This window comes from Hyla sarda, chromosome 1 (genome assembly GCF_029499605.1).
Source record: "Hyla sarda isolate aHylSar1 chromosome 1, aHylSar1.hap1, whole genome shotgun sequence".
Taxonomy (NCBI): domain Eukaryota; kingdom Metazoa; phylum Chordata; class Amphibia; order Anura; family Hylidae; genus Hyla; species Hyla sarda.
Genome location: NC_079189.1, coordinates 287990507 through 288005055, shown reverse-complemented (window position 1 = coordinate 288005055; position 14549 = coordinate 287990507). Strand labels below are relative to the sequence as shown.

The window sequence follows — 14549 nt, the reverse complement described above, 5'->3', positions numbered from 1 at the left end:
TAACACCGTGCAGGACGTTTGGCATTTGCCAGAGAAGACCAAGATTGGCAAATTCGCCACTGGTGCCCTGTAATCTTCAGGGATGAAAGCAGGTTCACACTGAGCACATGTAGACACCATGGAGAACATTCTGCTTCTTGAAACATCCTCCAGCATGACCAGTTTGGCGGTTGGTCAGTAATGGTGCGGGGTGGAATTTCTTTAGGGGGCCGCACAGCCCTCCATGTGCTTGCCAGAGGTAGCTTGACTGCCACTGGGTACAGAGATGAGATCCTCAGACCCCTTGTGAGACCATATGCTGGTGGAGTTGGCCCTGGGTTCCTCCTAATGCAAGACAATGCAAGACCTCATGTGGCTGGAGGGTGTCCGCAGTTCCTGCAAGAGGAAAGCATTGATGCTATGGACTGGCCCGCCTGTTCCCCAGACCTGAATCCGATTGAGCACATCATGTCTCGCTCCATCCACCAATGCCACAATGCACCACAGACTGTCCAGGAGTTGGAGGATGCTTTAGTCCAGGTCTAGGAGGACATCCCTCAGGAGACCATCCTCCACCTCACCAGGAGCATGCCCAGGCATTGTAGGGAGGTCATACGAGCACGTGGAAGCCACACACACTACTGAGCCCCATTTTAACTTGTTTTAAGGACATCAAAGTTTGATCAGCCTGTAATGTGGTTTTCCATTTTGGTTTTGAGTGTGTCTCCATATCCAGACCTCCATAGGTTGATAAATTTGATTTCCATTGATAATTTGTGTGTTATTTTGTTGTCAGCACATTAAACTATGTAAAGACGAAAGTATTTTATACGAGTAGTTCATTCATTCAGATCTAGGATGTGTTATCTTAGTGTTACCTTTATTTTTTTGAGCAATGTATATAGACTAATAGTCAAAAGTGGCACACTAGAGTTGCTAAGGCCTGATTTTGTTTTAGGAGGGTGAACTGTGGATCTCTCCTATTCAAATAGTATGTATGCTCCTGTTATAACTTTTACTGCATAGCTTTGCCTGCCTATTGTTAGTTTGCGGAATTCTTTCTATTCCTTTGATTGTATGCTTTTTCTGACAAAACACTCACTGTCAGAATAAATATGGCACAAGGTTTATAATAAATCTAGTTCTAGCCCTTGCACCTTTCCCTCCCCACCGGGCAGATCCTCTTTTCATTAAAATCACAAGATGACTGAGAATGAATAATAATCTGAAAAGTAAGGAATAGAATGGCTAAAAATTAGAATCATTTAGAATCATTTAGAACAGTAATGTATTCCAAATGAAAACCTGTGAACAGGCCTTATAATAGCTGTCTTGTCACAATAACCACTAAGGGCATATGGATATCAAAGAGCAAGCAAATTTGGTATTTTCGTGTATTAAATAAGAAGCCATACAGTAGAAAGGCTGCCATATAATAATATTGCTGAAATGTTGAGCTGCCTGTGGCTATCCCTTTTTATAACAGCCTTCACATAATAGGTGGTGTCTGACGAGAAGTTCCCTTAAGCCAGTGATGGGGCTAGAAAAGTGAAGTCAGCAATAGCAGAATTTGCCTGTCCATTAACGTACATTCACATGACAATTTTTTACATGAGTCTAGTTCACACAATTTTATACTTAAAAATCATACAGGATCGTATATGTAGACGTATCCATTGACTTCTACTGACAAATCGTATCAAACATATCCACTTACTTTGGTCCGTTTAGGTTTTGTCCCAATTCAAAAATGGATTGAAATTACATTTTTTTTCAAGTTAAAATGGCCTCAGACTACCTCATTTTAAACATTCAGTGGTCTTTCCTGGGCCACTGTAAACTCCTGCAGATAGGGTTTTAGATCATGGCAGGTTCTAGCACTGGGGTCCCCCAAGATCTCCTGTATGGAGCCCTGGCTCTCTACCACAGCGGCGCGTCACGCTCCCCACCCCCTCCATATAGTTCGGCAATCTTTGGCTCTCCCATAGGGCTATATAGGGGGCGTGGTGGCCCCAGCTTCGGGCGGGGGTTATGACGCGCTGCTGTGAGGAGAGCCAGAGCTCAATACAGGAGATTGCAGGGGGCCCCTGCGGATACGGATAGGGATACGTTTTTGTCCATGATACTTCTCCTTTAACTTTCAGCAGATTTATGATGTCATACTGATATATTTTCGAGTTTTACTGCCTGTCCTAGAAAAAAACATTTTAACTTTGTGTTTATCGACTTATGCACAGTTATGCATCAACTACTCATAAGTGGTATACACATTGCTGACAATACCATATTACACATTACATTTTGCAGATCTTACCTGCCTGTTATTACATGACTCATTCAATGCAAGTATAATTATGCAACCATCAAAATCTCACATATAAAATAATAACTGTTTTTAAATATTCATGAGAAGCAGACTAAGACGACTTTCATACATTCCCTCTTTCTCCTTAATTTTAAAGGGGTATTCAAAGTAAAAAATCACTTATCCCCTAATCACTGGTTAGGGTATATGTGTCAGATTGTGGTGGGTCCAACTGCTGGGCCTTCCTGCAATCCCCAGAACAGGGCCCTGGGTCTTTGTTATATATGGAGCAGCGACTCGCACCTGCATGGTACTGTGCTATTGGTTGTCTAAAAGCTGCTGAAGGACCCCCCCCCCCACGATCTGACACTAATCCCCCATCCTGAGGATAGGGAATAAGTGTCTGACTGTTGGGACCCCGGACAAAACCCATAACTAAGTAAAAATACTGCCCTGAATAAATAGATACAGGCTTAGAATGTGCTGCCGCTGATCCATTCTTTCTCTAAGGACTTTCCAATAGTTGGCCAGTGCTACATGTTAAGAAAGCCTATAGAGGAAGAATTGGGCAGTAGCTTCAAATACATGGCTGGCTCTGTTCATTGAGGGAATGATGGGGATCCCCAAGTTATACCCCATGCTAGATGGGATGACAAAGCCGTTTACCAAAAATGCAAATCTAAAATCTATGGACAGTCAAAAAACAAGGAATATGAAACACTGTGGAAGAAAGGCTCACATACACCTTTTCTTTCTTTTCTAGATGATTATTAAAAGGGGTGCTCCGGGCAAGTTAAGAAAAATAAAAAATGCCCCAAAGCCACCACAATACCTCTTCTGTGTCCCCTGTAGTTATTGAAGTGATTTTGCCAGCTCCTATGGCCCGTGTTGTCTCCTAAATATTCTTTTTCCTTGCAGCACAGCCTACAACTCCCAGAAGTCAGTGCAGCTCTGTGTAATGGCTGCCCGCCAATTGCTTTCACTATCTGTGTGCACGCTGTGTAGTTGTAAACAGCACACGCTACATGTCTTTTCTTATCTATCCTTCGCCCCCCCAGCGATAAATCTTGCTGTGCTCTGAATGGCAGCAGGCAGTGATTAGATGTACAGCAGGAAAAGAGTAGCGTTATGTGCAGAGTTGTGACTGAGAATTTTCATTGGGCTTCTAAACGGGTGTGGTGAAGAAAATGCACCAGCAAGCTCCTCACACAGGGAGGGGAGGAAAAGGGAGGGAAGCTGTGGCTGTGAAGCCAGAAATCATGAGGTGTTTGTCTTCCAGGAGGGTGGGGACTAGTCTCAGTGAGGGGTTTACACAAAGACAAGCAGGATCCGATTATGACATCTTTCTCTCACTCCCTGCATGTAAGTGAAAGCTGAAAGAGGGAAACTGCTCTATATAGCTAATGAATGATATTTAGACAAATACATAGGTTGGTGAGAGGGAAAGGATGGGCTATGGGTTTAGTTCCCCGGAGTACCCATTTAATCTTTATCCTTCCCTTTTGTTTTGTACATGCATAAGAGATACATGATCTGTCTTCTGTGGCTTTTTGTAACAATAAATTACTGTAACTATGAGTGAACATGGGAGGTTCTGTATGTGCTTCACTCTAATTCTCCACAATATTTGATAACTGCTCCAAAAATGCTATATGCCTGTTCTTGCATTTTAAAAACTATACTCATTGGTGGCATGGACATGGTCTTCCTGGCATGCTAACAACATGTCATAGTGATGGGCCCCAGTAGCCGTATACATACTGGAAATAATTCTGGCCAAAGTAATTTATGTACTTTGGCTGGCATTTATCATTGTAGGTGTAAGTGAAGCATTTATCATTGTAGGTGTAAGTGAAGCATTTTATTACACTTTTTTTTGTGTGCTGGTAATGTGTAGGAGCACCAAATGCATTAAATGGTCACCGAGCATTTGATAAATTTTGTACAGGTCACATTTTCTGAAATTTCTCTCTTCACATACATCAAAAAGCTAAGCTAAGTCTGGGCTGGTGTAGTTTTAGAGACTTTTCACAAAAAGGCGCAGTTGATAAAACTCTTGCATATCATGTGTATTGCCAAAATCTGTGGATTGCAACTCAAAATCAGCAGAAATGTGTAAACCAAAAGGCACAAAAAAGGCGCAAATAAACCCATCTTGCGCCTTTTTTGCACCTTTTCTAGACACAAAAAACTGTCTAAATTGTCTAAAAACAATGATAAATGTCAGCCTTTGGGTCCAAAGCACAGAAATATGGTCATCAAATGCACTATAGGTAAAATATGCGTGACCGTGTTTTTAACCACACCATAGGCTGTCTGGCAGAAAATTTTCCTAAAGATGGGCACAAAGAACCAAAAGGAGAAGGCCACAGCACTAAACAGGAGGCTGCAATGTTTTGGCTACATGGTAGCCTTTATCAAGCATGTTTGATAAAGGCTAATACGTAGCCAAAATGTTGTATGTATTTTCTTCAGAAACAATACATTTTAAACCACTTTTTGCACAAGCAGGGCTGTGGAGTCGGAGTCGAGGAGTCGGACGAAATTTTGGGTACCTGGAGTCGGAGTCGGCAAACAATGCACCGACTCCGACTCCTACTAAATTTAGATTGGAATAAAAAAATTAAAAAAAGCAAGTTTAAATGTCCCAATTCACAAAAAGTTATAATTAATGACTTCTCTACTTTAAGAATAAAGACCAATGCATGCAGTGCCTCACGTAGCCGCAAAACGAACACGTTAAGTGACCGTGAAGAAGCATGCTTTTCATGTGCTTTACTATATGGCACACAACGCACAATTAGGAGCGGCAATACTTATACTTTCCATAGTGTTGTGTTCTGCTGTTACAGGGAACCCATGGGTAACCTAGCCTCTCACTGATAAGGGGTTAAGCAAATATGTTTTTTGCAGGACTAGAGACACTTGTATAAGTGAAGGGAATGGAGGGTCAATAGTTCAAGACTGAAACTGTAAACCATTGAAAAAACTGCTGCCATTCAGCTAAGGCTATAAAAACTTGTAAACTCGATTGTTAGCTTAAAGGGGTACTCCGCACCTTTAAGCTTTGGATAGGGGATAAGATGTCAGATCGCCGGGGTCCCGCTGCTGGGGACCCCCGGGATTGCCGATGCGGCACCACGCTATCATTACTGCACAGAGCGAGTTCGCTCTGTGCGTAATGACGGGCGATACAGGGGTTGGAGCACCGTTACGTCATGGATCTGCCCCTCGTGATGTCACGGCCAGCCCCCTCAATACAAGTCTATGGGAGGGGGCGTGGCAGTCTTCACGCCCCCTGCCATAGACTTGCATTAAGGGGGCAGGTCGTGATGTCACGAGGGGCGGAGCTATGACATTGCGCTGCTCCGTCCACTGTATCGCTCTGTATCCGTCCCCCGAACACTCTGTGTAGTAATGAAAGCGCGGTGCCGCAGCGGCGATCCCGGGGGTCGCCAGCAGCGGGACCCCGGGGATAAGAGGTCTAGGGGCGGAGTACCCCTTTAAATATGACTATGGGATTCTACTAGGGAAATCATGTTTTATATTAAATACCCCTTCCTTGATCCTCCCACTGCCCTATCTTCAGCAGCAGATCAGCACACAAACTGTTCAATACAGTAGACTGTTGGCTTCCCAGCCAGTAGTCCTGTGGTAATGACAGGTATGTTACCTTTCTTTCCTTCAAGGAATGTATAAAATACATTTGCATATTAATACAGAGGAGTCGGAAGTACAGAAAACTCCGGAGTCGGAAGATTTATCTATCGACTCCACAGCCCTGATGTGCAGACTAATTATTTCCTGTGTGTTGAGACAGGACCAGGAAATGGAGAGCTGTAGAGACCCAGTAAATATTGGAGAGTTGCTTAACACTTATTTTTTGTAACGCACCCCGCAGGACAAACTCTTTAAGAAAAAAGGTCAATATTTTCTTTTACGAGGTTGAGACTGAAGTAACAAACGTTACTAAAATAATTTCTTGAGGAAAGCAGACCAAGTAGCACTCCAGTACGTTAGGTGTGAAAGCTCCAATGAGCTGATGCCACTGAATGATTCCTAGTTCACACTTTTCTTTTGTCACTATGCCCTATCAGAACTTTATACCCTACACGCTCTAAGGCTCGAGGTTTCGTCATACTGAGGCAAAGTGTCACTTCTTAGTAATGAGGGATTCTCTAATAAATTTTTTTATCTCAGAAGTCAAAATAGCAATGAATCTTGGTTCAAGGCATCTGTTACATTCTGTTAGGATCTGTTCTGCTTTTTATTGCATAACGTTAATGAGAACATCCTTAATCATGCTAAACTTCAACTGCAAATCTTGTTGACAAAACTGTAAGAACATATTCATCTACACGCTAAGAAGAATTAAAGATTCATTAGAGAAGTTATTGTTTTTATGCAATTAAAAAATATGAATAGCTCTCCCAAAGGACTGATTGAAGACCATACATCACAGCAACTTCTGACACCTCAACAAAACACACAGTCTAATTATGATACTATGCAACAAGATGGGACATCAGAGTATCACAGAAAACACAACAGGTACAGTGATAGACCATGGGGCAGCAATGGTAAGACTGAAAGCCTACAACATAGTCAAGGCACATATGCCCTTACTTGAGGGGAGCTGCCTGGAGAGAAACCTTGATTGGAGACAGGAGAAGTGGGAGACTGGTTGGCTGGGGACCCAGCATTACTGCGGTACTGCTGGAGAGAGGCCTACAGAACAACACAGAATTAAATACCACTGGCAATTTACACTTTGTATTTGAAGATGCCCTCTTTAGAAAGTACTATTTTGTGATACCCATTTATGTACATTTAAAAGTGCGGCTCAATCAAGTATTGAAGTATAGTTGAACTGTTTTAATACATCCGTTCATCCAATAGTCATAGCAAGTTTCTATATGGACTTAATTCTTTCATACGCGTACATTCGGTGCAAAATAAAAAATTTCCATGGATCTTGGAGTTTCATGTACAATATCTTTGTAAAGCATTTCCCTTCTAATCTCAACTGGTTGTGCTACATTCTTCCCGATTCACATACAAGAAGTTGTTGTTGTCTGTCATATTACTAATACAGTGAAGCTGCAGCCTAGTCATTGCTTATCAAGTCGAGACAGAGAGAGAGTCAGAGAGAGAGAGACACAGACAGACAGACAGACAGACAGATCGAGACAGACAGACCGAGACAGACAGACACAGACAGAGACAGACACAGACAGAGACAGACACAGACAGAGACAGACAGAGACAGAGACAGACAGAGACAGACAGAGACAGAGACAGACACAGACAGACACAGACAGAGACAGACACAGACAGAGACAGACAGAGACAGACAGGCAGAGACAGACAGGCAGAGACAGACAGGCAGAGACAGACAGGCAGAGACAGACAGGCAGAGACAGACAGGCAGAGACAGACAGGCAGAGACAGACAGGCAGAGACAGACAGGCAGAGACAGACAGGCAGAGACAGACAGGCAGAGACAGACACAGGCAGAGACAGACACAGGCAGAGACAGACAGGCAGAGACAGACACAGGCAGAGACAGACAGGCAGAGACAGACACAGGCAGAGACAGACAGACACAGGCAGACAGACACAGGCAGACAGACACAGGCAGACAGACACAGGCAGACAGACACAGGCAGACAGACACAGGCAGACAGACACAGGCAGACAGACACAGGCAGACAGACACAGGCAGACAGACACAGGCAGACAGACACAGGCAGACAGACACAGGCAGACAGACACAGGCAGACAGACACAGGCAGACAGACACAGGCAGACACAGACAGACAGACACACAGACAGACAGACACACAGACAGACAGACACACAGACAGACAGACACAGACAGACACACAGACAGACACACAGACAGACACACAGACAGACACACAGACAGACAGCCAGACACAGACAGACAGACAGACAGACACAGACAGCCAGACAGCCAGAGAGAGAGACAGAGAGAGAGACAGACCGAGAGAGAGAGAGAGAGAGAGAGACACAGACAGAGGACCTAACTATACGGCCTCCTCTATAGATACAAAGCCAGCTTGCCCATCCCTGTTTGGGTGAAATATTCAATTCATTTAAGCTGCAGCTCTCCTATTCTGTTTCCCTCTCTGTCACAAGTCGGGATGTCCAGATACCATTTTTTAAGACTGAGTAGGAGTAACGATACTTTTTTAAAAGTACTCATCAATACCAATTACCAATGCTTTGTCATGTGACTTTTTTTCTTTAATGGGAAAAGGTTTATTTTTATATAGTTTTTATAAGAGAAAGGGCATATATATTTTTTTTTATTTTTTTATTTTTTTTTTGAAAAGGGTGGCGATTCAAATTTATTATTGGAGAAGGGTTAATTCCCCTTTATTACTATTTTTTACACTTTTTTTTCTTCACTTTTTTTAATCCCCATAGGGGATCAATGCTAGATCAGGGTTATCGGTGCTCCTTTACTACTGCCTGCCATGGCTGACAGCAGTAAAGGAGTGACGATCAGATGGCATGGTAAGGGACCTCAGGCCATCCTCTCAGCTGATCGGGACACCGCAATTTCACTGCGGCCGATCAGCATCCCAGAGCTAACAGGCAGTTAATCTCAGGATTTTTAGGGTTAATGTGGGTCCTGGCAATGATGTGGGCTCAGCTGCTGAGCACTCTATGTAGGCAGGTATCGGGGACATTTGCAAGAGTACAAGTACTGTCCAGTATCGGTCCCGATACGGATACCAGTATTGAAATCGGGACATCCATAGTCACAAGGGATAAAGTAAAGGGCTTCAGGGATTCTAGCCTCCTTTGACTAATAAAGAAGTGAACCGTGTAAACAACCTGCAAGTAGATGACGCTAATTCTCGATAAAAAATTCACTGAAATCACTGGAGGTGTGCTTCAACAATTATATACATAATGTACAACAATATTAGATTGCGTTCTGTGCTGGGTAAATTCTGGTGACAAGCCAAAGTCTAGGCAAAAAGATTGTTCAGGATTCACCAGATTTATGTATAATTGTTATTATAATTATTATTATTTTGAAAATAAAGAACATATCTCCTTTACATATGAGCTTTACGCTCTGTTTATTGCTTCTCTAAAGGGTTTCCTTGCCCACTTGACACACTTATAGGGGTACTCCACTGGCCAGCGTACGGAACTAAATGTTCCGAACGATGTGTTCGTGCTGCAGGGTTGGCCACGCCCCTCCATGCAAGTCTATGGGAGGGGGTTTGATGGCAGTCACACGTCCTCCCATAGACTTGCATTGATGGGGTGTGGCCATGACATCACGAGGGGCGTGACCGACCCCCGCAGCATGAAAAGACACAGGGTTAACCCCGTCCACGTGATTAGTCAGCAGCATTGTTATTTCCAGTTCACAAGGGTACTCTAAATTATTTGCAGTACATATCTGCATTATACCAGCTTTTACGAGCCAAAAATTGGCAGTTATTGTTTTTAATTTTAATTCTGCTGGGAATGCTGGAACTTGCAGTACTTAAAAGGGTACTCCGCCTCTATCCTTTCAATAGGGGATAAGATGCCTGATCGTAGGGGTCTGGCCGCTGGGACCCCCCATGGTCTCCGGCATAGCCCCCCAGTCATCTGGTGCACTGAGTGTACTACTATGCACAAGTTGTCACGCCCCCTCCAATAGGCATAAATTGAGGGTTTGAGAAGTGATGTCACAAACACGGAAGCTCAAAGCTTCCGTTTTCAAAACGCCACGCTGCCGGCCAGAGACCGCTGGGGTCCCAAAATTGTTGTTTTCTCACATTACATTCCAAAAAATATTATGCAGTACCTGTCATGTTTAAGAAGTCTTTAAATTGCAATGCATCTGCAAAGCTTTATTGCAGACATTATGTTATTTGATGCAAGTCTGTCTCCATTTCAGCCAAAGAGAATAAGAAATTCTAAGTCATTCACAGAAAAGAGAAAGGAGAGAAAGGAAAAAAAAAACATCCAACAACATTTTCATTTTCAGAAACTTTTCTTCTAACACCCCCCCCCCCCACACACACAAACCCAACAAACCAATGTCCACCATACAACCGGATCCAGGACAGTCATGTGAGTAAAAGTAGGGTATTCAATAATAGGAAGAGAGACAACACACGCATAAACCAATGAGCACACAAGTACAGTGGGCGGACCCAGCACACAGAATTAGACAGTGTCAAGAACAGAACACCAAAGAAAGGGAACAAACACAGGAGACATAAAGGTGAGGTCAGCATCCACAGAGAAAGAGAAGCCCCGCTACATCTCCAATCCCATCCATTAAAGAAGAAAAAAAAACAAACACCCCTTCAAGTATCACCTGATCCCACAAGATGAGCACTCACCCAAGGTCCCCACATCGCCTGAAACTTGCAAGTAGCCTTACGCTTCTCATAGATACCTTTTTCTAAGCGAACAATCAGGGAAATCCGGGCAGTAAGATCAGCAATCATTGGAGGGCTAGCCCTGATCCAGTACTGAGAAATTAACTTCCTAGCCTGGTATAGCACACGCAGCACCCCAATATACTCCAGAAGGCTCAGAGTCAAAACCTATAAGACCCAGGAGACATGGCCTAGGCTCAAGTGGCATAACAAACCCATAACCTCTACGGATCAAGTGGAGCACATCCCTCCAGTAAGGGGCTAACGGAGCACAGTCCCAAACCACATGAAACAAATGAACATCCAACTGTCCACACCTAGGATATGCAGAATCAGGTCTAAGACTGATCCTAAGGAGCACCGGGGTTTTGTACCCTATGTACCAGAAACAATTGAGACAGCCGATTAGCCTCCGAGAGGGACAGAAGCGAAGTAAGTGTCAAGACAGTAGACCACACCTCATCTGTCAAAGACCCCAGATCCCCCTCCCATTTACCACGAACCAGTAAAGGAAAGTTCTCACGATAGGAGCGCAAGAGTTCCTGATACAACCATGAAATAATCCAGACTCCCGCTTGGTAACCACTGACTACAACACAACGTTCGAGTGGATCTCCAGCGACCTCGAACTGCACCTCATAAAACATGTCGTAGCTGCAGGTATTGGAAAAAGGAGGAGTGAGGCAGCCCGAGCACCCCACAACTTAAAGACACCACCAGAAAATAACTGTTCCAGCCTGCTCAACCCCCTCACCCTCCAAAACCCAGCATGATGAAAATAGAAAAAGTAAGCAAACCAGGGATGAACCACAAGGGAGTAAATTTAGTACAGCCCATCATTCCAAACATAATCTTAGCCCACCCCCAAAGTTTACAGAGAAGGAGTTGGGGAGGCATCCAGGGGTCTAGTGAGGGCTCCAATTTCTCGGAAGTGTAAGGGGACACAATCACCATGCTTAGCCATAAACAATCATCTACCCGCCGGGCCTAGAGTATGGACACTCGCCCAGCCCGGAGTTGATACAATTGGGAGGCAATAAAGTATAGCCAAGGGTTAGGAAGGGCCAATTCTCCAGAAGGCTTACCCTGTACTACCATATCCTAGCAGATTTACTTAAGCACCCCGACGCGTGGCGCTGACCGGGAACAGACATAAAACAGGTGCAGTAGCTTGGAGGTAACCACTTTATTTACCAGAATGCAACGTGTTTCACTGCGCAGACGCAGCTTCCTCAGGAGAGAGCAGTTTAACATACGACAGGAACAGAGGGTCAAACCCCATACAAGTAATAACCCGCCACAAGTAATTTCACTCAACGTTGTCAAATGCCTTGGCAGCGTCGAGAGGAAAGATAGATATAGCCCCAGCACCCTCCTGCGTCATCTGCAAGTTAAGGAAGACCCTGCGGATGTTGTCCACCATGGACTTCCCTGGCATGAAGCCAGCTTGGTCCCTGTGAGCCAGCGACAAGACTACTTTAGCTAATCTATTTGCGAGTGCCCGAGCCAGCAGTTTCACATCCGCACACAGCATAGAAAATGGTCTGTAGAAACCTGCATGCAGCGGGTCCTTCCCTGGTTTTGGAAGGAGCACCACCGTAGCTTCCAAAATGGAGCATGGGAGAGAGCCCTCTGTCTCTGCTGACTGGAGCACCCTGAAATTGTTTATAAACCTCACTGGGGAGATCATCAGGGCACAGAGAATTCATTTGCGGAATCCTTCAAAGCTTCCTCCAACTCCTCCAGAGTGAAAGGTGAGTCCAGCTCACCTCGCTGATCTGGGGAGAGGGACAGGAGGGAGACACCCTGCACATCCTCATCTAGGTCTGCAGGGGAACAGTCTTAGAGGAATATGTATCCCGGTAGAATTCCAACATCACACGCAATTATATCTCGATGAGCAGTAACCTCCCAACACAAATTATCATAGAGACAGCCTATATAAGACACCCCTTGCTGGGCCCTAGCTATAGAAGCAAGCAACTTACCCATACCCTCCCCACTCTCAAAATACCGTTGCTGGACAAAAAAAAAAAAACGCTTATGATCAGTGGCTTCCTCCAGATACTGCTTGTAGTCGGCTTGAGCACACGTCCAGACAACTTTCGAGGCATCCAAAGGGTCAAGCACATACCCACTTTCCGCATCCACCACTGCCTGCCGCAGGTGCTCCCCCCTTCTCCCTAGTCATGGACTTATGAGCACTAATATCCTGAATAAAGAGGCCCCGCAGAAACGCCTTGAGGGAGTCCCAAACCACAGAGACCAATGCCAACCAGCATTAAGAGAAATGTTTTCAGTCAATAATTGCAGCCAGAATGGGTTCAGTCTCCATGGCAGGCATTCCCCCCCCCCCCCCCCCCCCCCAGACACAATCCAGCACTTGAACCTTCAAACGAATCGGAGAGTGGTCTGCCAACCCCCTTGCCGGGTATTCAATCTCCCATACCATCCCAGCCATAACAGTATCACCAAGAGCCATATCTATCCTGGAAACCATCCCATGAGAAGCGGAGTAGCAAGAATACTGTCGTGTGGAGGGATTGCTATGGCGTCACAAATCATACAAACCAACTTCCCCAAGAACCCGTGCTAGGCCAGTTAGCCGAGATGGAGAAAATGCATGAGTACCCCAGAATTTATCCGGGGAGGCATCCAAACACTGATTGAGGTCCCCACATATTAGAATCGTGGCAGCAGAAAACCCAGAGATTATGGTAGAACTACCCCAGTGTAAGGTGGAGGGATATAAACACCCACTATAGTCAACAGTCGGTGGGACACCTCAGAGGAGACAAACAAATCACCCGTCTGGGTCAACAGAGGTAGACAGGGCCTTAAATGGGATAGCTTTATGAACAAGGATACTGACCACTCTCGCATGAGAGGAGAAAGAAGAATGAAAAGAGTGACCAACCCACGCCCTATGGAGCATAGAGGTTGTCTAGAGCTGTTAAATAAGTCTCAGATATACTATTTTTAAATGAACTACAAATTAAAAGTTAGTAAACACACTGTAAGAAAACATGAAATAAAATAGCATATTGAACTGTAGCCAAACTGACTTTTCTATGTGGCCAAAAAAAATAAGAACTCCCATAGACATCAACAGAAAATTATAAAGAATGTAGGCCAATAGCAAACTTCTTCACATTTAGGCTACCTAAAAGTTCTGCATAATTCCATACATAGGCAGCAAGTTTGATGATCAGTTTTCATCACTTAACCGAAAACCATATGTGCCGCATTCCATTGACTCTTATTTTGCAGCATTTAAAAAGACTTTCTAACAAACACAGAACTTTGTAATCATTGTGATGTAAAAGGGCCTTAAAGGAAAACTATTAGCCTGTTCACCCACACTAAACCCAATACATTGTCCAACGAGGGGTCACTTAACGATGCAGGACGTAAATGTAAGTCCTGGTGAGGTGGTACTTAACGCACCAGGACATACATTTACGTCCTAGTGCTGGGCGGTATACCGGTTCATACCGAATACCGATTTTTTTTTTCCTGTACGATATGAATTTTTCCCATACTGCAATAACGGTTGGGCCCCTCCCCCCTCTCGAATGAATGATCAGCCGCAGTGTGCTGCCCCCACATCGGGGAACTAATCATATGTGACCCGCGCGCGCTGTTTTGCTTCTCTCCCCCCCCCCCCCAATGAAAGATCAGCCCAGCATTGCGCTGTCCCCCACATCGGGGAACTAATCATATGTGACCCGCAAGCGCCGCTCTCTTCATCCTCCTGTGAGTTGCGGGCCGCCGGCGCTGGAACTCTGTACTGTACTACATATTCCTTGTGCCCGGGCTGCAAAAATAAACTTTAACTTACT

The 14549-nt window shown here is 44.6% G+C and overlaps 1 protein-coding gene across 5 annotated transcripts in view; it reads right to left on the bottom strand.

The window, feature by feature from the left end:
• The window catches only part of CRTC1 (CREB regulated transcription coactivator 1), a 205479-nt gene that overhangs the window by 15045 nt on the left and 175885 nt on the right, over positions 1-14549 (bottom strand). For 3 of the 5 annotated variants that reach the window (XM_056574770.1, XM_056574780.1, XM_056574751.1), the window contains one exon: positions 6911-7012. The exons of the other annotated variants lie outside the window; for them this stretch is intronic. In XM_056574770.1, the coding sequence (XP_056430745.1) occupies positions 6911-7012 (102 nt within the window). The remainder of the gene's footprint in view (positions 1-6910; positions 7013-14549) is intronic. 5 annotated transcript variants of the gene reach the window in all.